Raw genomic sequence first — 25,654 nt, 5'->3', positions numbered from 1 at the left:
TTCTTTAATAATACATTGCTGAGGCCACCACATTTGATACCTACATTTTCATTAATAAAACATTGCTGCGGCCACCACATTTGATACCTACATTTTCTTTAATAATACATTTCTATGGCCACCACATTTGATACTTCCATTATCTTTAATAATACATTGCTGAGGCCACCACATTTGATATTGACAAATAATACTCATATATTCTTCAATAATACCCACATTTTCATTAATAATGCATCTCTCCATTTCGGTAATACTGTATTGGTAACAAAATTCTTTCCACTCGTTTCTCGTACTTCAGCTCCTGTTGCCTAGGTCAACAATATCAAACACCGGAGACAATAATTGACCTTGTTTTGGACGCACACTTCTAGGCAACCTTGACCGTCAGTTCGCCTCGGAAAAAATATCGATCTGCACCATTCGCATAAATCAATAAAACCTGCGCCACACATAATTCGCAAATGGAGAGAAAAAAAATTCTTCTGAAAACAATATTGGCTTGCAACAAGGAAATCCTGAGATGTTCGGTGGATGTTCTTGCTAATTGGGTGAATAGAAATATGAGAAGAGTTACTGAGATAACAGTAAGTGCATAGTGCTGCCTGTGCCTCAAGACAATTTGTGACTAGCCAAGAGACATGCTAATATTCAAAGAGCTGTACACTTGTATTTCTTTAGGAAATTCTAGAAAGAAATTTTCCATTGTGAGGGAATATAGATCTACGTAGGTTTTTGATTTACAAAAATAGACATCCTTAAGAAAGAAAGGAAACAATGTATAAAAAAAAAATATCCAGGAGTAAAACACAATCATTCTAATCTGCTAGTCCAGTCGTCTGCACATCTCTCTGATGTCATCATGTCACGTGTAATGAGTGAACTAGTGGGAACTTATAGTTCCTTTCTATAGTTATAATGTATTTTAGGCACAAATTGTAAAGATTATTATTATTATCAGGGTCGGCCTTAGATAATTGGAGGCCTTAAGCGAATTGAATTTGATGACCTTACCTGAAATAGAAAAAAGAAACTTCGAAAAATTAAAATTACTAAATTTATTAAAATTTAAAAACCTGCCTGTTGCTATATTTAAATCGACAAATAACTTCAAATTCCTATATAGTTCAGATATGTGCTGTACTGTGTTTGAGATCTGATCCAAGCTTCGCAAATTTTTCTCTAAATTTTTTTTAGTCCTGTGCGAGGCCCCCACCAATTGGAGATAGGCCTACTAGGCGGCTTCTTACTTTGCCTATTTCTAAGGCCGGCCCTGTTATTAGTATAGGCCTAGTAAATATTGGAGCTATGCAAGGTATAGGCTAAATGTATAATGTTATTAGCCTTTTTTGTCACTTTTAACTGAGTTTTTTTTTTATATTTAGAAACATTTTCATTCTTTTTAATAGAAACATTTTTTTTTTAAATTTTATTCATTTAAGACACTAGGAGTCTATTCAGACAGTTTATTTTCTCCATGGGCGTAGCCGGCTGGGGTGTCCGGTGTTCAACATCCCCCTGAGTTTAAACACCTTTCCGAATTAAAAAAAAACAACTAAATCAAAACTGCAGTCATCCAATTCCACGCACTTAGTTTGTGGGGAGGAGGTTTGAGGTATTCCACGCACTTAGTTTGTGGGGAGGAGGTTTGAGGTATTCCACGCACTTAGTTTGTGGGGAGGAGGTTTGAGGTATTCCACGCACTTAGTTTGTGGGGAGGAGGTTTGAGGTATTCCACGCACTTAGTTTGTGGGGAGGAGGTTTGAGGTATTCCACGCACTTAGTTTGTGGGGAGGAGGTTTGAGGTATTCCACGCACTTAGTTTGTGGGGAGGAGGTTTGAGGTATTCCACGCACTTAGTTTGTGGGGAGGAGGTTTGAGGTATTCCACGCACTTAGTTTGTGGGGAGGAGGTTTGAGGTATTCCACGCACTTAGTTAGTGGGGAGCTGGTTTGAGGTTTACCCATCCTCTCCATAAAAAACTACAGCAAAACTACAATGACCAAATATTTAGATCCGCTGGGAGAAGGGGAGCTCAAACCCTGGCTGGCAAGGGAAGTGTATCTACTGCCATTCCACTAACTCCAAAAAAAAAGAACCTATTCTGTTCATTTTAGTGTAGAGAGTCTAATAGTCTACTCCGTCTATAGTAGTCTATACTCTATACAATCCTAAAAGAAATGCAGCTTTTGAAAGAGAACAGAATGTACACTCATTTTGAATATCAGTAAATCTTTATTCCCTGTCCTCTTTTGTTCTTCTCCTATCCCCTTAGAGTGCATTCATTACTGCACATTTGGAAGCCTTAGTTCTAGAAGGATAAGGTTTCACCATCTACTATTTGCGTGTTGATTGTCATTCGTCGTCATTCGCTCACAGCGCCACGTGACAGATTGCCAGTTTGTTCAATTCGTCACGGCAAGAAGCGACTTGTACACGACAGCATGCCTCAGGTCATACAAGTTTACCTTGTCAAGCTAACATGTAGTAGTGATTGTGACACTTTCAATTGGTAACTCTGGCAATATGTTGCCCATCATCAACCAGTAACTCTGGCAATATGTAGCCTATCATCAACCAGTAACTCTGGCAATATGTAGCCTATCATCAACCAGTAACTCTGGCAATATGTAGCCTATCATCAACTAGTAACTCTGGCAATATGTAGCCTATCATCAACTAGTAACTCTGGCAATATGTAGCCTATCATCAACTAGTAACTCTGGCAATATGTAGCCTATCATCAATTAGTAGCTCTGGCAATATGCACTCTCAACTGATAATACTGGCAGTATGAACTTTCAACTAACCATTTTGACAGTGTCTACCCTAATATTAATGCTAATTCATTAACGATACCAAAAGTGTAAAGTAACACTGAGCCGGTCCAAAAATGTATTGCTGTAATCATGTTGCTACCAGACAATTATGTGTTACACATTTTGGTGACTCCTGGAAAGTCTCCTTTCAATTGTATTTTAATGTTGTTACTTTGAAGTATTATTGTATATTATTTTATAGATAGTTTTTTGTTGTAAAAAAGTTTGACCTACAGCAGTGGACTCAATACTTCAGTTACTACTTGACCAAGCTATTCTCTGTTTTCTGGGAAATCGTTTGGTACCTTTCACTGCGGATATCGGTCGACACTGTACCTGAGACTGGTCATCCCAGTCAACACTGTACCTAAGACTGGTCATCCCAGTCAACACTGTACCTAAGACTGGTCATCCCAGTCAACACTGTGCCTAAAACTGGTCATCCCGGTCAACACTGTACCTAAGACTGGTCATCCCGGTCAATATCCTTTACCAGTGAGAACACTAAACTGAGCGTTTTTAAAACTTAAAATATTGAGGAGTCATCCATAGCAAAGTTCTAATGGAGTCGTCCATAGCAAAGTTCTAATGGAGTCATTCATACAAAAAAAAATAGATTGAAAAAAATACTTTTAAAAAGTTATCCTAGGGAAGAACTCCGCATTTGTTTTTTTCATTTCCTCGATATCAAACAAAATAATAAATTACCAATAATTAATTGACTAATTGATCAATTTTTTTTATGATTCATGTTTTATTAGGTACAATGAATAATTGTGTAAAGTTTCAACTTGATCCTAGAATGGGTGGGGGAGAAATAACACGTTTACATTTTTTGACCAGGCAGAGTTGATATAAGCTGTGTAATAAATAGGCAGGACGATAGTGACATCGGTCGACACTGTACCTGAGACTGGTCATCCCAGTCAACACTGTACCTAAGACTGGTCATCCCGGTCAACACTGTATCTGAGACTGGTCATCCCAGTCAACACTGTATCTAAGACTGGTCATCCCGGTCAACACTGTATCTGAGACTGGTCATCCCAGTCAACACTGTACCTAAGACTGGTCATCCCGGTCAACACTGTATCTGAGACTGGTCATCCCAGTCAACAATGTACCTAAGACTGGTCATCCCGGTCAACACTGTACCTAAGACTGGTAATCCCAGTCAACACTGTACCTAAGACTGGTCATCCCGGTCAACACTGTATCTGAGACTGGTCATCCCAGTCAACACTGTACCTAAGACTGGTCATCCCAGTCAACACTGTACCTAAGACTGGTCATCCCAGTCAACACTGTGCCTAAAACTGGTCATCCCGGTCAACACTGTACCTAAGACTGGTCATCCCGGTCAATATCCTTTACCAGTGAGAACACTAAACTGAGCGTTTTTAAAACTTAAAATATTGAGGAGTCATCCATAGCAAAGTTCTAATGGAGTCGTCCATAGCAAAGTTCTAATGGAGTCATTCATACAAAAAAAAATAGATTGAAAAAAATACTTTTAAAAAGTTATCCTAGGGAAGAACTCCGCATTTGTTTTTTCATTTCCTCGATATCAAACAAAATAATAAATTACCAATAATTAATTGACTAATTGATCAATTTTTTTTATGATTCATGTTTTATTAGGTACAATGAATAATTGTGTAAAGTTTCAACTTGATCCTAGAATGGGTGGGGGAGAAATAACACGTTTACATTTTTTGACCAGGCAGAGTTGATATAAGCTGTGTAATAAATAGGCAGGACGATAGTGACATCGGTCGACACTGTACCTGAGACTGGTCATCCCAGTCAACACTGTACCTAAGACTGGTCATCCCGGTCAACACTGTATCTGAGACTGGTCATCCCAGTCAACACTGTATCTAAGACTGGTCATCCCGGTCAACACTGTATCTGAGACTGGTCATCCCAGTCAACACTGTACCTAAGACTGGTCATCCCGGTCAACACTGTATCTGAGACTGGTCATCCCAGTCAACAATGTACCTAAGACTGGTCATCCCGGTCAACACTGTACCTAAGACTGGTAATCCCAGTCAACACTGTACCTAAGACTGGTCATCCCGGTCAACACTGTATCTGAGACTGGTCATCCCAGTCAACACTGTACCTAAGACTGGTCATCCCGGTCAACACTGTACCTAAGACTGGTCATCCCGGTCAACACTGTACCTAAGACTGGTCATCCCGGTCAACACTGTACCTAAGACTGGTCATCCCAGTCAACACTGTACCTAAGACTGGTCATCCCAGTCAACACTGTACCTAAGACTGGTCATCCCAGTCAACACTGTACCTAAGACTGGTCATCCCAGTCAACACTGTGCCTAAGACTGGTCATCCCGGTCAACACTGTACCTAAGACTGGTCATCCCGGTCAATATCCTTTACCAGTGAGAACACTATCTAATGTGAAATGGGCTATATATGTAATCCATTTGTTTTCATTTCGTGTGGTTTTTAAGAAGAACACCAAGCCAATGAATGAAAGATTTGATGTTCAAATCCTAGTTTGATGCGCAGATCGATGAAACGTCTTGAAACCACACATAACTTTCAAAGCGATAGCGTTTGTTGATTTTTAAACTATTGGTCGGGATGATCACTTATTGGTGGGTTTAAGGAACACTCATTTCAGGTCAGTTGGAACCGTTGGTTAAAAAAAAAATCATCTCCACACCGGTATGGCAGTGCGGAATCCAATTAATTGCCGGATGAAAAACCTCTCTTTTTTTATTTTTTATTAGTCATTAATTGCCCGACAGCTAAAATGGACATTAGTTTATATAATCTAGTAGAGGCAACTGGTTGACAGAACTGTCATAGCAAAGTCATTAATGGCTTCACTAGGCTGAAGCTTACATGACTCAATACGCCTAGTGAGACCTAGTGCTTTCCTTGACTAAAAGCCATCTATCAGATGTTTTCATCTTGTAATGGCTCTAAGCTGACGGGACGGAGTGTGAAAGGCGGGACTTAGTTCCACATACCCTTTTTTTTTCCTAGTCACGTGACGATGCCATGCCATGCTCTAGCTAGTGGTGACACTGTCATTTGTTAACAGTGTTTTGGTTCGTGTTAAGATTCTAAAGTAGAAGAATAAAATCCCAAATAACAAAGAAGTTTTCATTTCTATAAATAAATATACTCGTAAATCCACTTTTTTAGCTTACCAAATAGAGCGGATGTAATGGAGGGGTGTCTAGGGTTTCAAGGAATCTCCTCTTTCCAGACTAAGACACACGTTGTTTTTTTTTTTTTAACATGAAAAGCTCGCCAAGAAAAAAAAAGAGGCAATTAAGTCAGAGAAAAAAATCTCAGGAGAATTTTCCGAGGCGACTTTTTCATTGCCTGCAGCTACATTCTATGCTTCTATGTATATCTTCTTCTTCGTACTTGTCCTAACGATTTGTCTAAGACTCTTGCTACTTGAGGCACACATCTACCTGTCTGAACAAACTTCTTTCTGGCAAAGAGCCAAGGTGATGTAAATTTGTACATCCCTATTGCCAAGACACTTGAAGTGAGGCCAAAGGCCGACCATTACTGGGAAACTTCCCCCATTTTTCTTTCTCTGTACCCATAAGCCGTGCAGGTGAATGAGACACGCTGTTTGTTGGGGCTCTCTTCCATGTGTAATGGACTCGTTCCTTTGGCACCCCATCGGGGTTCTGTTTTGCTCCAATATTGGCCAGATCGCGTCTCCTCTTACGACCGCTCCCACCCGAGCGCCACGCTGAGGCTGGGAAGCATTATCTAGGCTTGTATGTAATACTTTTTTTTTTGTTTAGTATACATATATGGGAAATAACAAATCTGTTCAGTTCAGATCTCTGAGCAATAAACAAGTACATGATAGAAGATGTTCATGTATTTTGTCAAGGGTCCTGTCCATTCGAAAAAGTCTCAACCGCTGGTGTAAGATTTCTGAAAACGGTACTCTGGGTCCTGTGGTCCAGTTTTTATCTGGCTCAGCCCTAGACGATGACGTCAGAGAGTGCGAGCCAATACAGCTTCGTCGCGCGAACGGAAAACGATGTCTTTATTTATTTTTTTCTTGGAGAGCGTTTGTTGTGGTTACTGTAGGCTCATTACGTGAACGTGTCATTGTCGTCTGTTGGTCTGAACAATGGCCGTGATAGTTACCAGGATTCATTAGCTTCGATTACTCCGGGACATAAACTACTTTTGATTACTGACACGTCTGGGTAGGTTCAAAGTGGTCCATGTCATGATATTTTGTGTAATAGTCTGCAGTTTGGCTGTTCAACTATTGTGTGCGTAAAAGTTAAAGCAGATAGACTAAATAGAACATTTCAATTGGCTGGCACTTATGTTCTACGTTTGCATTTTAATGTGATGTATTTCTATTAATAGCAAAACTAATAGTGACTATCAATTAATCTCGGAGCCTTAATTAATATTTTATTCATTACTATTTTATGTATGCAAATATTTTTGACACATTTGTTATTTTGTAAATATATAGATGTAGATTGATATATAGGTCGTGTAGATGACTCTAGACTAGACTAATGCAAGCTAATCCAAATGTAGATCTAGACTATGTTTACCTCCACACGTTTTGATCTCAGTTCAGTGCAAGTTCATTTCGGTATAAAAGAAACGTATAAAGTCTCTTAGACTAGAAACATGTTTGGGACGGTGCATAGTTTTTAAAGCACACAACAATGTTACATCTCTATATCTCAAATCAAAATAGATCTAGCTAGGTAGAATTACGTTTATCTGGCATCTTGATTCAATAGTTTGTGTAACACTGTTCCACTTGGTATACCTGGTCTAATTGCGAAGTGTTGAAAGTAGAAATATCTGACCATCACACATCTCACATTTCATATCTCACATCTCATATCTTACATCTCACATCTTCTTTTATTTGTTGCAACTTTTTTTTAAACTTCAAAACTTTTGTTGACAAGATGTCCCCATACCTGAAGTCTTTGGATTTCTAGAGTACTTCTATAGACTAACAATGTGATAAATAATGAAACATGTTGTATCATGGGCATGGTATATGTATAAACTATATATAACTGATGGGACTCCTACTGGGGATGGTATATGTATAAACTATATATAACTGATGGGACTCCTACTGGGGATGGTATATATAAACTATATATAACTGATGGGACTCCTACTGGGGATAGTATATGTATAAACTATATATAACTGATGGGACTCCTACTGGGGATGGTATATATAAACTATATATAACTGATGGGACTCCTACTGGGGATAGTATATGTATAAACTATATATAACTGATGGGACTCCTACTGGGGATGGTATATATAAACTATAAATAACTGATGGGACTCCTACTGGGGATGGTATATATAAACTATATATAACTGATGGGACTCCTACTGGGGATGGTATATGTATAAACTATATATAACTGATGGGACTCCTACTGGGGATGGTATATATAAACTATATATAACTGATGGGACTCCTACTGGGGATGGTATATGTATAAACTATATATAACTGATGGGACTCCTACTGGGGATGGTATATGTATAAACTATATATAACTGATGGGACTCCTACTGGGGATGGTATATGTATAAACTATATATAACTGATGGGACTCCTACTGTGGATGGCATATATAAACTATATATAACTGATGGGACTCCTACTGTGGATGGCATATATAAACTATATATGACTGATGGGACTCCTACTGAATTCATGGTGTGATACTTGTTTTTGAAGCATCAACTGCTGTTGATTGGGAACTAGTAGCACGCCCATTCACTTCCACTCCATCCCTCACCCCCACCACACATGCCTTGTATCCTAGCACGTGCTGTGGTGAACTTGGGACACGGCTCTTGATGAAAGAGATGGACGTATCGACCAGCAGAGTCTCCGCCTGTCTCGGGGATAAGACACTTGGCCCGACATTAGCCAGACCTGGGCTCCACCACTGAAATGGCATCACTGTAGCGCTCAGCGGAGCGTGGCTAATCAAATGTGTTAGTAAATAGAGACCTGTTGTTCATTCAGTCGTGACCTCGTCATGTGACAGCTTGTGAGTGATGAAATTTGTTTTGGCTACAGAAATATACGTTAGGAATGTTTTATGGCGGGAAATAGTCTCCCTTCTGCTCTAACATCTGTTGGTTTGTCCGCTGACTTTCTTTCATTTTCCCTGTTTAGCAATGGAAGTCATTCTCGTATAGATCTTTGAGCATAAGTCAATCTTTGATGTCAATCTGTTTTCTGTCTGTGGAAGTCAATCCTTTATGTGTCAGTCAATGGAAGTCAGTCCCTTACGTATCTGTCAATTCTAGTCAGTCTCTGATGTGTCTGTCAATTCTAGTCAGTCTCTGATGTGTCTGTCAATTCTAGTCAGTCTCTGATGTGTCTGTCAATTCTAGTCAGTCTCTGATGTGTCTGTCAATTCTAGTCAGTCTCTGATGTGTCTGTGAATGGAAGTTTACCTCTTATGTGTCTGTCAATTCTAGTCAGTCTCTTGTGTGTCTGTGAATGGAAGTCTTCTTCTTATGTGTCTGTCAATTCTAGTCAGTCTCTTATGTGTCTGTCGATTCTAGTCAGTCTCTGATGTGTCTGTCAATTCTAGTCAGTCTCTGATGTGTCTGTCAATTCTAGTCAGTCTCTGATGTGTCTGTCAATTCTAGTCAGTCTCTGATGTGTCTGTCAATTTTAGTCAGTCTCTGATGTGTCTGTCAATTCTAGTCAGTCTCTTATGTGTCTGTTAATGGAAGTATGTCTCTTATGTGTCTGTCAACGGAAGCCTGTTTGGTTCTTTATTTAAACTACTGGACCTTGAGTTGAGTGCTCGAGGAACGTGCACACTTCTGCATTTGACTTTAACCCAATAAAAATTGTGCTCCTCATTTTATGCATTTCTTTGTTTTACCTCTTGTGATGGAAACTCCACATTTGTTGACTCCCCATGTAATAAAGAAGAATCGCGGTGATTGCTAAGTAGCATGAGGTTCGAATCTCTGTAGTGGCTGGACTAAGTTTCTGTGAAATCTAGTCACCAAAATGAAAGCCTTTTAAGACTTACAAATTTGAAAAGAATTATCTTGTCCTTTATTTGGTTTAATGAACGAATACTATTTTTTTTTAATAATTTAATTTTTGTAAGTCTTAATTTTTTTATTCTTTTAAAATACTTTTTGCTGTTACTGTTCTGTGGATTAGGAGGCCCACGGTTCAGCCCATTATGGTCACTGTGTTCAATGGAAACAGCTCATTATTTATTCCTTACCTTATTGTTAGAACTGTGCTGTTGTGAAATAGTTTTTTTTCCTCTTTTAATTGTTTCTTTTGTTCTGTGTTTTACCAGCAGGCATGCCTCAACGAAATGACATGTTCTTGTGTCTACCCCGTTACCAGGACGACTGTGTGGGTTTTTTTGATTGATCATGGAGTTTACATGCTGGACTCGTTAAAATAGCGTTGTGTGCAGCATCGAGAGTTGTGGGCCCCATATCAAGTGAGGCTCACCTTTGAGACATGCTTGGGGTCTACACTTCGGTGCTTCTCGCTGGTTCACGATGAAAGACACACAAGACGCCGACGATGACCGGAAGAGCACGAAGACCACCGAGCCCCTGCACAGCAGCACAAACCACAACAACAATCACACCGGGGGCCGCCAAGCCGAAGACGACGTGGCCGACGGCCGTCGCAGCAAGACGCCCCAACCGGCGGCGCCAGCCTCGGCCAACCGCCTTCACCGCAGCAGCACCGAGGCCAGCGTCGGCACCACGGTCACTACCGAGGAGAGTCAACAGAACGTAAGGTTGACACCGTATGAGAGACTGAGTCAGGACCTGGCCAATGACCAGAGGGTTGTCCGTGAGATCACTCTCGGCCGTCGAATAGCCTTCTACAGGATTCGTGGAGAGATCGGCTCTGGAAATTTCTCCCAGGTCAAGCTTGGTATTCATGCGTTGACCAAAGGTAAATTTAAAAAAAAAATTAAAGCATTGACAGATACATCAGAGATTGACTTCCATTGACATAAAAATAATTAATTAGTAGTACTAATTTATTATCTAATTGGTTAATATTTGGATTGATTTATGTATTGTTATCGACTATGAATAATTATGCCAAATTTCAACTTGAGCCGAGAATGGGAAGTGGAAAAAAAAGAGTCTCAAAACGTAATCATATAGAAATCCATATATCTCATTAAGTAGCACTTATTCCTCTTATTTCGATATCAAGCAATATAATTAATCACCAATAATTAATTAACTAATTGGTCAATTTTTTGATTGATTCACATCTTGTCCCGTACAATGAATAGTTGTGCGAAATCTCGACTTGATCCGAGAATGGGAAATGGGAGAAAAACATGTTCACACTTTGTACCAGACAGAGAGATGAGTTGATAGAAGCCTTGTACCAGACAGAGAGATGAGTTGATAGAAGCTTTGTACCAGACAGAGAGATGAGTTGATAGAAGCTTTGTACCAGACAGAGAGATGAGTTGATAGAAGCCTTATAAGCTTTGTAAAAATGAGCAGAAATACATTTAATACATTTGAAGGAGAAAACATCTCAAGACATGATTCGTTTCCAACATCAAGATATCTGTAACGAGTCTTGGCCTGGGTTGATTGAATGATATTAATTTGTCGATGCTGGTTCAGTGCTGTGTAGGATCTAGTCATAAAGATGTCACCTTCGTCTGAGTTCCTTCCTATGTTAGTTAATAATAACCCTACTTGAACCTGATTTTAAGATGGACGAAGGACGTTTATACCAACTGGTCTAGGCCTACACGAATATGTTTCCACTTGTAAGTAAATCTGGCATCATCTTTTTATTGGTTTCTTTTCATTGACGAAACTTTATGCTCTTTGTGGCTGATTTTCATGGGACTGTACAATGAGTTCCGCCATATTTCAGCCTTGCACGCACTAGAGCATACGTCAGTGTTCACAAGTGTAAGAGAACATTAAATGTTATCCATGAATCAAACGATAACACCTAGGGAAGAAACTGTTTGAAGGAATGCATTCAAGCTGTGGTCATGAGAATAGTCTTGTTAGATTTACGAGATAAATTAAATCAGTGGTTCCCAAAATCATTTCCTTAACGGAACGCTTCGCACATCCTGAGTATTTAGCGGAACACTTTCCTTATTTTTTTTTTTTTTTAGAGAGCTTAATTGATGTGGTGGTCTGCTAGTTAATTATTGAAGTAGTTCGTGGAACACCTATTCAGGCTTTGAGGAACACTAGAGTTCCGCGGAACACAGTTTGGGAAACACTGAACTAAATGACAATGTATGAGAACACAAGTAATTTGTTTTCCCTTGTAAGGCTAAAGTAGCAAATATACATTTCTTTGTTTTTTGTTATTTATGAAGAGACTCCAGCGTGTCTTATAAAAAATGTCTCTATGTATAGCTTACCTCCCTTTGCGGGCATGGTAACCCCTGGTTTGGGGGGGGGGCGGCATCATTGCGTTCTAAAAGCAGGAGTTTCACGTGTTTGTGACACGAGCCCATTGGGTCACGTGTTTGACCAATCATTGGTAAATCTCCAGTTGTCAAATGTTTCCAGATTGTATCTTCTACACACCACTGAGAGACGTATTGACATAAAGACTGGAAGTTTCTAGAACAAATATAGAGGGATTCTTTTTTTTCCCCCTCTCTCCCGTTTTCTGAAGCCAACACGTCACGTGACTTTCGTCCTGGGCTCAGGCCAGTAATGACGGTCATGAGTACAGTGGTCTGGTCAGTTGAACGCAGAAGTCTTGCAATTATCTATGCGTGTGCCGAGAGAACAGGAAACATTTTCGCCGCCAGATGGCAGAATGATTGGACGCCATGCTAGCTGGAAGTTTGTCACTTGAACAGAATCTGGATGGAACGTTCAATGGTTGACGACGACCTACTTCTCGAAACTGTTATGCAAAAAGAAATCCATTGAAGTTCGCTTCTCCTCTTTTTTTTAGCGGCCTCCGAAAACAATTAGAGCAATTATATATTCATTATGACACTAGTTAGGCCAGGTTCACATCTAACTTCACATTCACTTACCCCTTGGTCAGCTGGAACGTTGGGGCACCACCTAAGATCTGTCAACCTTCTTTCTCTGTCACTTGCCTAAAATTTCGTTCTGATATTCTTTCTGAAAATATTGAGACCTGCTTTTTTACCTGCCTGGGTGGACCGCTTCGGGGGCCGATTTTGAGTTTGTGTTTCCACACAAACTGTCTTTGTAACCTTGTTGTACATTCTTTTTTTTGTTTGTGTGCATTTGTATTTTATTCTCAATGTTAATGTCTACTTACTTACAAGTTTGTTTTTTTCTGATGTTTATTAGTTGACTTTTGTATTAAAGTATCTACCCTATGGACAATAAGATGAATCTGCTTTGAACATGTTAATTAATGCTTCAACCAAACTTCTGGCAGCAAAGTTAAGGCCTACTTTTTGAAATAGCCCTCTACAGTTGACCTCTTAGTTAGCCACGGAATCAGTCCGCTACTTTATATGATACAGACTCTAGAGACTTGTCTGAGTTTAATGATTACACAAATAAAATCATGATTTTGGGCTCTTTTTCAAGCTTTTGGTTAAATCAGATCTTTTAGAGGATTTCTATCCTTCAGATCTTGCTTCGCTGTTAGATAATTCAGTTAACAGTCATAAACATAATGTTATTCCAATGTCACTGAAACATAATTCTACTGATATGCATATGTTCTTTCTCAATTTGAAAAAAAAACAAAAATAAAAAAAAACTACTAAGCTAATACTATAATACTATAATAATAATAATACTATAATACTGTAGTGTAATTTTAAAAAAATGCATTGAATAAAAATATGTTTTCCAAACACAGAGAAAGTGGCCATCAAAATACTGGATAAGACAAAGCTAGATCAAAAGACCCAGCGACTGCTGTCTCGTGAGATCACATCCATGGAGCGGCTCCACCACCCGAACATCATCCGTCTTTATGAGGTAGTGGAGACACTGGCCAAGCTGCACATCATTATGGAGTATGCGGGAGGTGGGGAACTCTTCACCAAAATCTCCAATGAAGGAAGACTTCCAGAGGCAGATGCCAAAAGTATATTTGCTCAGTTGGTGTCAGCAGTGGAACACATGGTAATATTATTGATAGCTTACGCTTTTTAAATCTCTTTTGAATTTTCTCAGTTCCAATGTTTAATAATCTAACCACAAAGGTTCTTACCAAGTCTACATTCAAATAAATAGTTGTATAAGGCCTAATCAATGCATCCTAAACAATAATCACAATATTTTAGTAAGTGCAGACAATCTTTCAAAAAATGGCATCTTTTTCTTCATTATTATCAAACCTCTTGGAAAAGTCATTAATTAGACTTGAGTTTCACATGAGCTATATTGGTATTAAAAAAGGACATCATATTTACATATGATTTTACTACATTTTATTATAATAGTGTTCAGATTGTCACACCAGGCAGTGATATTGAAACTTGAAGTACTGTCAATGTGACCATGATAAAACATTGTCAAGGTCCTTTTGCTAAATCTAATGGAGGACATTTTTCTTAGTAATTGTAATCTTTGTAAGCCTTTATTGCTGATATCATCAGTATTTGCAGTATTGTCCAAGACACTATTTCAGTGCTTTCTCCAGCTACAGAAACAATTTCATTTTCCTTTTTTTTTACCCTAAAAAAATCAATTATAATTTTTTTTTTTTTAAACAATTTATGTTAAAAAATTATCATCACTGTATTTTTCATAGTGTTTTATTTTTCTATAATAATCATTTATGTCTGAGCTTTTTGAGAGCTTGCAAGAAGAGCCTGAAAAAGTATTTTGAACACTGATGTTATCTTCTTATCTTATATAATACAGACGTTACTTCAAAAAAGAAGATGATTACGTCCTACGCGTCATGCATTTAGTCATGCATATTAACCAATGACTTAAATTCTGCCAAGTCACTGGTTTTCCTGGCTAGCTCAGGCAACCCATTCCATGCTCTAATAGCACTAGGGAAGAAGGAGTATTTGTACAAATTTGTCCTAGCATATGGGACGAGGAATGTGCCTTTATCTTTGTGTCTTTCAGAGTATTTTATTAAATTTTGTTTTTGTATTTGAAGATTATGGTTCAGTGTTTTATGTATTATTGCTACTTTACTTTTGAGCCTTCTGTCCTGAAGGCTTTCTAAATTTAGTGATTTTACTAAAGGTGTTACTCTAGTCAAATGTGAATATTCGTTTGTTATGAATCGCACTGCTCTATTTTGTGTCTGTTCTAGTTTCTTAATGTTTTCTTGAGTTGAGGGGTCCCAAACAGAGGATGCATATTCTATTATTGGCCTAACCAAGGTTAAATAACATTTTAGTTTTATGTTCTTATTTGATTTATAGAAATTTCTTTTAATAAATCCTAATGCTTTGTTTGATTTTTTTGTAGTTTCATCAATATGTGGATTCCATGACAGTTTTTCATTTATTATAACACCTAGGTATTTTGCGTTTTTAGTCTGTGTTACTGGTTTGCCATGGATAAGATAAGTGGAATTAATTTGTTTTAGTTTTTTTGTTACTCTTAACAACTGACATTTTTCTGGGTGGAAAGACATGCTCCAATTTGATTCCCATTTCTGTAATTCATCTAATTCTCTTTGTAAAATATCTGTGTCTTGTGTTGTTTTTATTGTTCTATATATTATGCAATCGTCTGCAAATAATCTGACTTTTGTTCCTGAACTAATGCAATTTGGTAAATCATTTATGTAAATTAAAAATAGTAGTGGACCCAAGACTGTTCCTTGAGGTACACCTGAGTTTACTGTTACTGATGTTAGCTTGTGGGTAGGCTCTTTGAGTAATCTAGCTGGAATGACATCAGGTCCAGATGCTAGTTTTGCCTTTATGTTAGCTAATAGTTCTCTATTCCTTGCATATTTTTTTTTTATGTTTTCAACTAGGTTTAATTCAAGTGAAATATAATCAAATAGTAACTGCTTTACTGAGCCTGGCAGAAAAAGAAATACTAACTCATAAATGTTTATGGTAATTGCATACAGTCAGATTAAAGGAAAATGTCACCACCATCTAATCTAAAAATCATTTCTTAATAAGCATCATTTCCATTGCAGCTCGTATGTTAACACTTGGATTTCATAGAGAGGTCTGTGTGTATGGGGATGACACATTATCTTTGTGATAATGTTTTAAACCATTTATACTAAAACCAACGGAAATGATGCTGCTCTATCACCAAGGCATAATTTATACATCTAATATTGATTTTATTTTTCTTATTGAGATGAAAGAAGTGATTAACATATTTAGAGAACAACTTGTTACTAAAGTTTATTTCCAATGTTTTATCTTGAAATGTTTAAAGTCATGCAGTTGTTTTGATGGTCGAGGGTTCATAGCCTGCCCTCTGCCATCTCCTGTCATACTGCAGGAGGTTTGGACTAGGAAGTAAATTGTTTTCAAAGATCTGAAACATATAAAACAAACCAGCATATATTTTCTATTGAAAATGAATATTGCAGCTTGCACTTTATTCAGCAACTGTTATTTTAACAAAAGGAATAGAAATTCAATTGTAATATACAATTCTAGTGTTTCGCTTGATTTCCTCTTGTGTTTATTAAGCATTATTATTATTTTATCTTTTGATTTAAGTAATATATATTTAGCTTCTGTCTCTTACAAGAAAAACAACAACATAGGGTGCTGATACTGGAATAAAACAAAAGAAGTAAATTGAGCAGTCTAGAAAATACAATAGTATTTAGTAGCTTGGAGGTGGTTGGTATCTCAATAAATCATAAAGGAAGTAAGAAGGCGTTGTACATGAAGAAGTTACCCTTCTTGTTTATATTATACATTATGTGCATTGTCCTTTGTTCATTTTTTAACATAATGATTTAGTGATACTGCCATTATAATGATTTAGTGATACTGCCATTATAATGATTTAGTGATACTGCCATTATAATGATTTTTGCTTTGTAAATAAAAAGTATTTATTATTATTATCCTAAAAAAAAAAAAAGATTTATTTCCATACACTATTTCAGTGTAGACTTTCCCTATTGAAAGTTTTATCTGTTTACTTTCAGCATGACAACAACATAATCCACAGAGATCTGAAAGCTGAAAATGTTTTCTATGCAAATTCAAAATGGATTAAAGTTGGAGATTTTGGTTTCAGCACCATAGCACGCAATAGTGAGATGTTGAATACTTTCTGTGGCTCACCACCTTATGCAGCGCCAGAACTGTTTAAAGATGAACACTACTTTGGAGTGTTTGTAGATATATGGGCACTAGGGATACTTCTATATTTCATTGTGACTGGACTAATGCCCTTTCGGGCTGAAACTGTTGCCAAGCTGAAGAAGTGCATACTTGAAGGAAGCTATAGTGTGCCAACGTATGTGTCTGATAGGTGTGTCTTTCTCATTCGCAGCATTTTGAAGCACATTCCACAGGACAGGTTTACGATAGCTGAGATCAAGAGAAGTGAATGGTTGGAGAATCAAGAATTCCCCGGTCCACTAGACCCTTACAATTTAAACCCAAGTCTGGATCCTACTGTGATCAATGAGGAGGAGCGTGAAGCCAGAACTGTTTTAGCGAATCTGGGGATCACGGAGGACCACTTGAAACAAGCAAGCATCAGGGACTCAAGGAGTAGTATCACTGGGACATATCGCATCGTCCTGCACCGAGTGCAGAAGAAAAACTCTGGGCTTCTAGAATCCATGGTTGACCCAGTGATTGACAAACGGGAATCAAACTCAAACTCTGTTATTGAGAAGAGACGGCCAAAACGAAGCACACACTACAATAATGCCAGATCTGTTGGAAGTAAACCTCAGTCACGGACATGCACTATACTGTGAATGAAATGTGATAAATTCTAAATTATAAAATACAAATGTGATATATTCCTCATTGTGACTTTGAACTACTGTACATAATGAATGTAATACATACACCGCTCCTGGATAGAGCAGATTCAACAAAAGATAATCTTCCATATACTGAAGCTTTGAAAGGCTGAGCTGTTTCATTAAAACTAATTGTTGATTTTTTTTGGCACAAAGAAAAAGGTACAAATCTTGTTCATTTTAATAATTATTGTCATTATTTTGTAACTATCTGTTACACTTTACAAAGTTAATGTTATTTGGAATATATATTTAATTACACATATACATGACAGGTAATAGGCATAATAGAGTTCTCACCCTTTTTTTGAAATATCAAAACACTAATTAAATATTCAACAATACTTTTAAATTATAAAGTATTCTTGACATATGGTGGCTCTGATATTGAAATAAATTTGTCTACAATACAGTTCTGGTTGGATAAATACTAGCTGATACTGGAAGCCTTTTTAAATAGTCAAGTAGTTATTGGTGTTTTACTATCAAGAATAGAGCTATCAAACTAAACTTAATTCTTTTGACTCCCAGTGGAGCATAGACAGCATTAGTACTTTGCCTCAGACTGAGCTGGGTGATTCTTCTCATTGGGGTATATGTCCATCCTAGGGCTAAGCACTTGGCTGCCAAAATGAAACTTACCTTAGAATTCTCTCTCAGGATTTAAGATACCTCCTCTATTGGATTCCTGACATTTATTAGGAAAAGTTAAAGGGTTTAGTCATTGTGATGGTCACTTTCAAGTACCATTTGCCTCAGAAACATGGAAATATTACTTCACTTATCTTATAGAACTCTTATGGGTCAAGATCATTGAATACCTTACCACTGCATATTTATAATCTCTTTAGCCTCCTCAGAATAGACAGATCTTCTCTCCACATTATAAATGCCTCCTCAGAATAGACAGATTTTTTCTCCACATTTTATTTGCTCGTGCATAACTTGTCACATTTCAAAATTCATCTGAGCTAATTAACTTGACATATCTTGACCAATGCTGGACATTAGTCAATGTTGAAACTTAATTTGCTTCAAAATGCTCACTCGTTTAAAAATGTGTATGAGTATATTACCACATCATTAAGAAATGCTCACTGTTCAATTAAGAATGTTTTGTTTAGTTTTTTTATTCCTGACTGGTTCATAAACACGTACATGTCTAGACTGTTTCAATGTTTACACTTCTCTTAAGATTAATTAGACCATCTCTCATCGCTTTTCATGTTTCCTAAGTTGTCAAGTGGTAGGCGCCTTTTTAAAGTCTATGCTATGATAAATTACTATGTGCTCTTTCACTCCTAGTGCCATTAGAGCATAAGATCAGTTTTACAACTTTTATGTTACTGAATATATTTTTGTATGTATTTTATATTATCAAAGCTTCTACTGTTTTTATGCTAGCTGTTAATTTAAACTTGTTAGCACACAACATCACCAGAGTTTGGGCTGTTAAAAACAATATAATTTAAGCAATAGAATTGGTAACTTAAAAGAAATGTTGTGATGAATTAAACTTTATAAAATGCAAAGTAAATTTAGCTGAATTGGAAATAATTCATAGCAATAATCCACATTTATTCTAGTATAATATCTAGACATTATTTATTTTTTAAAGTCAATCAAAATCTTTTTACAAGATGAATTTTGTGATACTATGGCAATATTTACATATATCGAAAAGATCATATTCATATCATATATTTTTATCTCCTTTGATTAGTTCAGCACAACACTTTGGACTCATTTTTTTTCCTGTTTTAATAATATGCTGGCAAATTAGTTTCTCCTATACAAAACATTTTTATTTAAACTCCTGTTAAAAAAAATAGTTAATTAACATGGTACTAGACAATATGTGGATATTCTTCTAAATAGATCTACATTATTGACTTTGTAAGCCACCAGAAGAGCAACATGGAATTATATGCATTTATTAATCCTGGTCAGAACTCTAGCAGTATTGAATAGGCTTGAACGTTGTCCCATATCTATGAATACTTGCATTATAGAATTTAACTCACAGTGAATTGATGTGCCATTCTTCATCAAATTCAGTCAAATCTTTTTTTTTTCATTTCTTTCTCTTTAATGCACATTTAGTAACATTTGTTTGTTTGTTGCGCTGAACATTGTATTGCTTTAGATATCATGATTCAATATTCCTTATTTGATGAAGCAGAGACGTTATTTAGTCTTGGTATATTTTATTTACATATGTGCTCAGTGCTAGCCCTAAACATGTTTGTAATAAATTGTTTTTAGTTGTTATAAAAAAGTACCCACAATGCCCTGTATACATCAGCTAACCAGAATAGAAATCTTGTTAAGAGGGTTGGATTGTTAGATATGTAACAGTAAAGATAACACATTTTAAAAAATCTATTTATAAGTCTTTACTGTGTGAAACAGTGATATGATTCACTTAAAAATTTTATTCATCTGGATAAATAATTTATTTCATTTTTCTCAAATAAAATATTTATCAATCAATAAATAAAAAAATGTGTACTTTTTAAAAAATAGATTTTCTCTTAAATAATTTGATTATTTAATTGGTTTATTTCAAATATTGGAAAGTAAGTTCACAAAGGCTTGTATTGATATTTGCTTGAAACTATGACAAATTTTAATATTCTGGTTTTAACAGTTTGTGATGTTCCCAGACAAATACAGATATTGATTTGACTGAGTAATCTATTTGTTAAAGCTTAGGAGAGTTTAAGGGTTGCACAAAAGGTTTGTATTGGTTGAGTTCACATTCTGGTAGGTCGTTGTCTATTTCTTTTCAAAGTGTATTTGAAAGTTTTGGGAACTATTTCTCTGTACACTCTTTGATGCTTTGTTTGTCTCTACACATTAGGAAATACATGTCTGCATTCAGGATATTGTTAAACATTGCATAGGGTTAACTGGAATATGAGCTTTATGTAGCTCTATTTATCATCCAGTTTAGGCTTATCTCATTGTTTTGAACCCCAGCCAGTCATGGGCCAGACACAAGTTGAATGTTAGGACAATGTGAGACTTTTGACTTTTCCCATCATCATTTAAAATTGTCCATATCTCAAAATGTCCTAAAAATGTTTCCATAAACAAACAAAAAACCTAAACTAATATTTTGTACAAAGGTGTATTCATAATAAATACCTTGCAATATTCTTGGTCAATTTTGGTGGTGTAAAAATTGAGAAAAAGAATGTATTCTATAATATGACCTCAGCTACTCCACATAGAATATTACTCTAGTTCTTCATTTCAAATCTTCTTCATAAAATCACAGTAAATAATATGTTCATGCCCCTAAGCTAAACTACTGCATATTCTTTTAATGCTCTTTCTTCTCTACTAGAGCCTTGAATATATAACACTTTCAATTCCTAATTTTGGATGTCAAGACATATCTAGTAAAAACTTGTAGCCTACATTTAATCTTAACCTTGGAGGTCTATTTATACTGATCACTCAGTCAAATCTTTATTTCAAAACATGTCAATTATTTAAGTTGGGGTAACTCTAGGAGTAAAAGCAAAAGGTAGCTAACACTTTAAATAAGCAGAACTGCAATTTCCCTGAGGGCAGCTTACTCTAGCAGATGAGTTGATTGTAGCCAACTTTCATCAGATCTGATTGCGGCTTAATGTCTTTTTTTTTTTTTTCTATTTCTGTACGGGTAGTGAGTTTAAGTCAAGAATATATGATTAATTGCATTCTTGAGTTATTCATTGTTAGAACATAATATGTCAGATTGTTCAGAGATAGATTAAGACTGATAGATTAAGACTGATTGATACAAATGAAATGAAAATAATGCTAGAGTGTGACTGAATAAAAAGACTGAATATGATTCTGTTAATTTTTTTGTTATTGTTTTGCTACTGGTGTTTGATTTGTTATAATTAATTTTGTAGTGCACTAGCAAACAAAGTTTTAGAATAATTTAATTTAACCTTTTTAAAAAAATCTGTATTTGAATTTTCCTTCCTGTGACTATGGCAATGCATTTTATAAGTTTTGCAGATCTTTTCTAAGCTATTTTGACTTTTTATACGTAGCAGTAATTTAAACATTTGTTTGCTTTTATTATCTTACAAGAAGAAGAAAATCATAATTTATTGTAAATAAATGGCAAGTACTCTTTATCATAGATATAGCCACAAAAAAAACACAGCAACAGACTTTGTAAACTATTCCTCTCTACATTTTTTAAAAGAAACATTGATTTGAAAAGTTCAAGTTAACTACAACTAAAACAATGTCTAGCAGAGTTGTTTCTCTTTGTAAAAAAACATGCACTTGCACAATCACATGACTAATGGTTGCTGCAGGCTTATAAAACAAATAGTCATTCATGTGTATAGATACATAGAATAAACATATAGGTACATTTTTAAAAAATAAATATTTATGATGTATGCATGGTATTTAGTACATTGATAAGTAAGATCTTATTGTATACTTTTTTTTTCACCTGTCCATTCACATCATTTGATGTGTAAGATTGCACAACACAGTCATTTTTTTTTAGCATGAAGTTTTTACAATTAGATTTGACTTTGTATAAAAAGTTCAAAATTTGTTAAGGAAAGAAGTTTGTGTGCATATTTCAAATAGAATTTTCAAAGCAAAATCTATTTTTGAAGTTTCTAGGAATTGATTGATATACCTTCTGATTGTTTCCCTTGGAATGATTGATTTCAAGACAAGTTTGTGTCTACTTTAAGTGACATAATCACATGTCAGTAATTGATGAGATGTACCACACATAGTACATAAACATTTTTTCTTGGCCGTCCAGTTTTGTGTTTATCTTCATTTCACTCCATTACTCATGCTTTTATTTTGTTCAACTGGATCCTTTGTGTTTCTTTCCTTCTTTTAGTTCTAGTCCCTAGTCTTTGTTCAACATCTAGATGAAAGATTCGACTGATGCATCGTTTTGAAACAGCTGAGCTTTGACCATCTAGTTCTACACTGTTTCACATTTTTACTGTTAATTTGTAATTTGATTTTGTTTGTAGTTTTTTTGTTTCTTTGCCCTCTTTTAAAATTGTAAAATTTGACTCTTGGTAGATATTGAAATTGTATTTCCTTTGATGTTCTATTTTAGAATATACTCAATGTGTGTGTGTGTATATGTATGTAGATAATAATTCCCTGTTAGTCAGGACTAAAATGGTCCATGAGTTTCTGTATGTTGAGAGTCACTGCTCCATATGATTTGACTTTCTTCTTCTATGACTACATAATGGATTTTAAAAGTATTCCATCAAAGCTCACTAGGGAAAGATGTTTGTTACTACAACTAGAATGAGACCTTAAGTTTAAACATACATGGTAGCACTCTAATAAACAGTTAAATGGGACAAGTACCAGCTTTTTGTTTTCCTATCCATCTTGTGCATTGTTTGATCTTATTCCATTTTTTCGTGTTTTGCATTTTGATATTTTTTAACCAATAGATGTGGACTGGTTTTAACAATGTTTTAAATAAACTTGTTTGATAATGTAACTCATTTTTTACTGGTTTAACTTTTTTTTTACCAACCTAAATTGAATGTTCATTGTAGACATGTAATAGTAGAAGGGGAACAATTGTGATGTACATTGTAATGCCGAGAGACAAGTGTGGACATTTTTGAAAGTAGCCATTTTGTTGTGTTATTTTCTTCCAAATGTGTTGATATTTCAAACAATCATCTGAGCACAAATTTGTTTTTTTTCACTTTATTTATGACATCTTTTCAATAAATTACACATTGGATGAAAAAGAAATTTGTATCAATCTTTTTTTAAAATTTATTGAGTCAAGTTGGCATTAGGGAATACAAAAGGAAAATTCACACATTTTGAGATCTGAGTAACAAGTTTCATTAGAAGAGCTTTCTATAATTCATACTAGAGCGTATAGTGAGGGTTAATTTTTGTTTTTATGTCCGGATTACAAACTGTAGTACTGATCACGAGCTGATGAGTCTCTTAATCATACACCAAAACAAGACTCAACACTAGCTGATTATGAGAACTTTAATCTTAGTTTAACAAACAATAATCTGTCAATATTAACCTTGTTTACATTAAGTCCTCTTTTGTAATCTTCCTCTTCTTTCGACACGCATTCGCACCATTCCCACTACACTAGCCATGGCCTCCCTTTGCCGACGTCTGCTAACCCTAAGAAAAAAGTGCTGAGCGAGAATTAGAGATAGTGAGACTCTCTGGGTGGAGTATTACAAATTGAAAATAATTTATCTGACCAGTATCATCCCAGTATGGAATTCGAAGTAAGGACCTGAAGGCTCAATTGAAATATAGAACTAAATATTTTTAGATATAAAATTAAATAATTTTAATCTAAGGGAAGCAATTACATTACTTCTAAATATTTTTCTACTTAACTCCCTTTGCCTAACATCAAAAGTAATTTATAAATAATTTGTTTTCCATTTATTATTCCTTTTTAAAAAGCTTGCAGCTACATTCGTCATAACAAACTTTGCTGTATAATATAAAAATAAAATAAAACAAAAGAAACATAGGCCTAAACATCTCTATATACAAATAAAGGAAAACTCATATCCGGCGGGTTTTTTTTGTGTGTGTGTCTATAATTCCGTTTTATAAGTTTTGTAGTTCTTTGTATTTTTAACGCCCTTGAAAGAGGAATGGCAGCTGTTAGTTTTGTGCGGTCTGTCTATCCGTCCGTCCAGTTTAGATCTTAAAATCTAGAAAAGATATTGAAAATTCGATATCATGCTACTTATTTTTTTTTCTGAAAATGAAAAGTTTAATTTTTAAAATGAACTATACAAGCAGTTTATTTTTTTCATGAAAATGCGCCATTTTTTACATCTATTTTTTTATTAATAGTAAAAAAACAGAGAAGAACTTATTACTAAGGAGGAATGTAAATATTTGAAAATATATTAATATATTTTTTTCTCCAAAAATAATTTTATTATTAAAATTATATTACTACTTAGGTTTTTCAGTCATAGGCCTATAAGCTATTTAAGTTTTAAATAAAATGTTTACTGTTGTTTTAAAAGAAAAAAAATACATTAAGTATGCATATATGTATCGAACAGAATTAAAATAATAATTGATAAGCAGTGTTCCATACTATGTAAAATATACTTTCATATAGTACATGAAGAAAGGGTTTCTTCCTTGAGGCCTTGAATGATAGATAGTCTCTGTACAAAGCAATTCAATCAATTAGATAATCATTCAATAACATCAGTTAGGCCAGGTTCACATTGAACCATACCTTTATTAATAGCAGTTCATGGGATACGCAGGAATATTAACAATGCAATTATAATAACATGAATAAATCTCCGTATCCTGTGTGCGGTATCAAGTCGTCAGTCGGATTAACAAAACAACAGTATCGGCAACACTTTCGGAACTTACGCGTCCCTTCTATTTGTATCAACTGAGACTGGGTTGTAGTTGTTGATAGTTTATAGTTCATAGTTGAGATAGGGTTCTAGTTGTTGAGAGTTTGAAGTTCATTGTTTCTGATATCCATCCTGAAAATATTGAAACCTGCCATTTTACCTGCCTGAGTGGCCTACTTCAGGGGTCGATTTGAGTTTGTTTTTCCACACAAACAGTTTTTGTAACATTTTAAATAATAGCTATTGGTTTTAAAAAAAATAGAATCGACACTCATTTTAAAGATGAATGAATCAATGAAAAAATAACCTACAATAGAACATTGGGAATTAGGATGGAAGACACATCCCGGCTGAGGAGTTACAATCCTGTGAAGAGGCTTGGTTCAACTTTGTGAATAGACTTGGTTAACATAATTTTAGGAGCCTTTAAGAAGTCATAGTAAAAAGCTT

At 35.6% G+C, this 25,654-nt stretch overlaps 1 protein-coding gene across 6 annotated transcripts in view; it reads left to right on the top strand.

The window, feature by feature from the left end:
- LOC106061579 (serine/threonine-protein kinase NIM1-like) overlaps positions 1–23,580 on the top strand; it is a 61,766-nt gene extending 38,186 nt beyond the window's left edge. For 3 of the 6 annotated variants that reach the window (XM_056028364.1, XM_056028360.1, XM_013219762.2), the window contains exons 2-4: positions 10,195–10,811; positions 13,719–13,987; positions 16,968–23,580. In XM_056028364.1, coding sequence (XP_055884339.1) covers positions 10,403–10,811; positions 13,719–13,987; positions 16,968–17,753 — 1,464 coding nt within the window. In that variant the 5' untranslated portion in view covers positions 10,195–10,402 and the 3' untranslated portion in view covers positions 17,754–23,580. Of the gene's footprint in view, positions 1–10,191; positions 10,812–13,718; positions 13,988–16,967 lie in introns of all 6 variants that reach the window. The other 3 variants (XM_056028363.1, XM_056028361.1, XM_056028362.1) reach the window with 1 other exon arrangement.
- Positions 23,581–25,654: the final 2,074 nt, after the last annotated feature.

The sequence above is a fragment of the Biomphalaria glabrata genome, chromosome 5 (genome assembly GCF_947242115.1).
Source record: "Biomphalaria glabrata chromosome 5, xgBioGlab47.1, whole genome shotgun sequence".
NCBI classification, from domain to species: domain Eukaryota; kingdom Metazoa; phylum Mollusca; class Gastropoda; family Planorbidae; genus Biomphalaria; species Biomphalaria glabrata.
The sequence above is the reverse complement of the archived record's forward strand: the minus strand, read 5'-3'. Positions and strand labels throughout refer to the sequence as shown.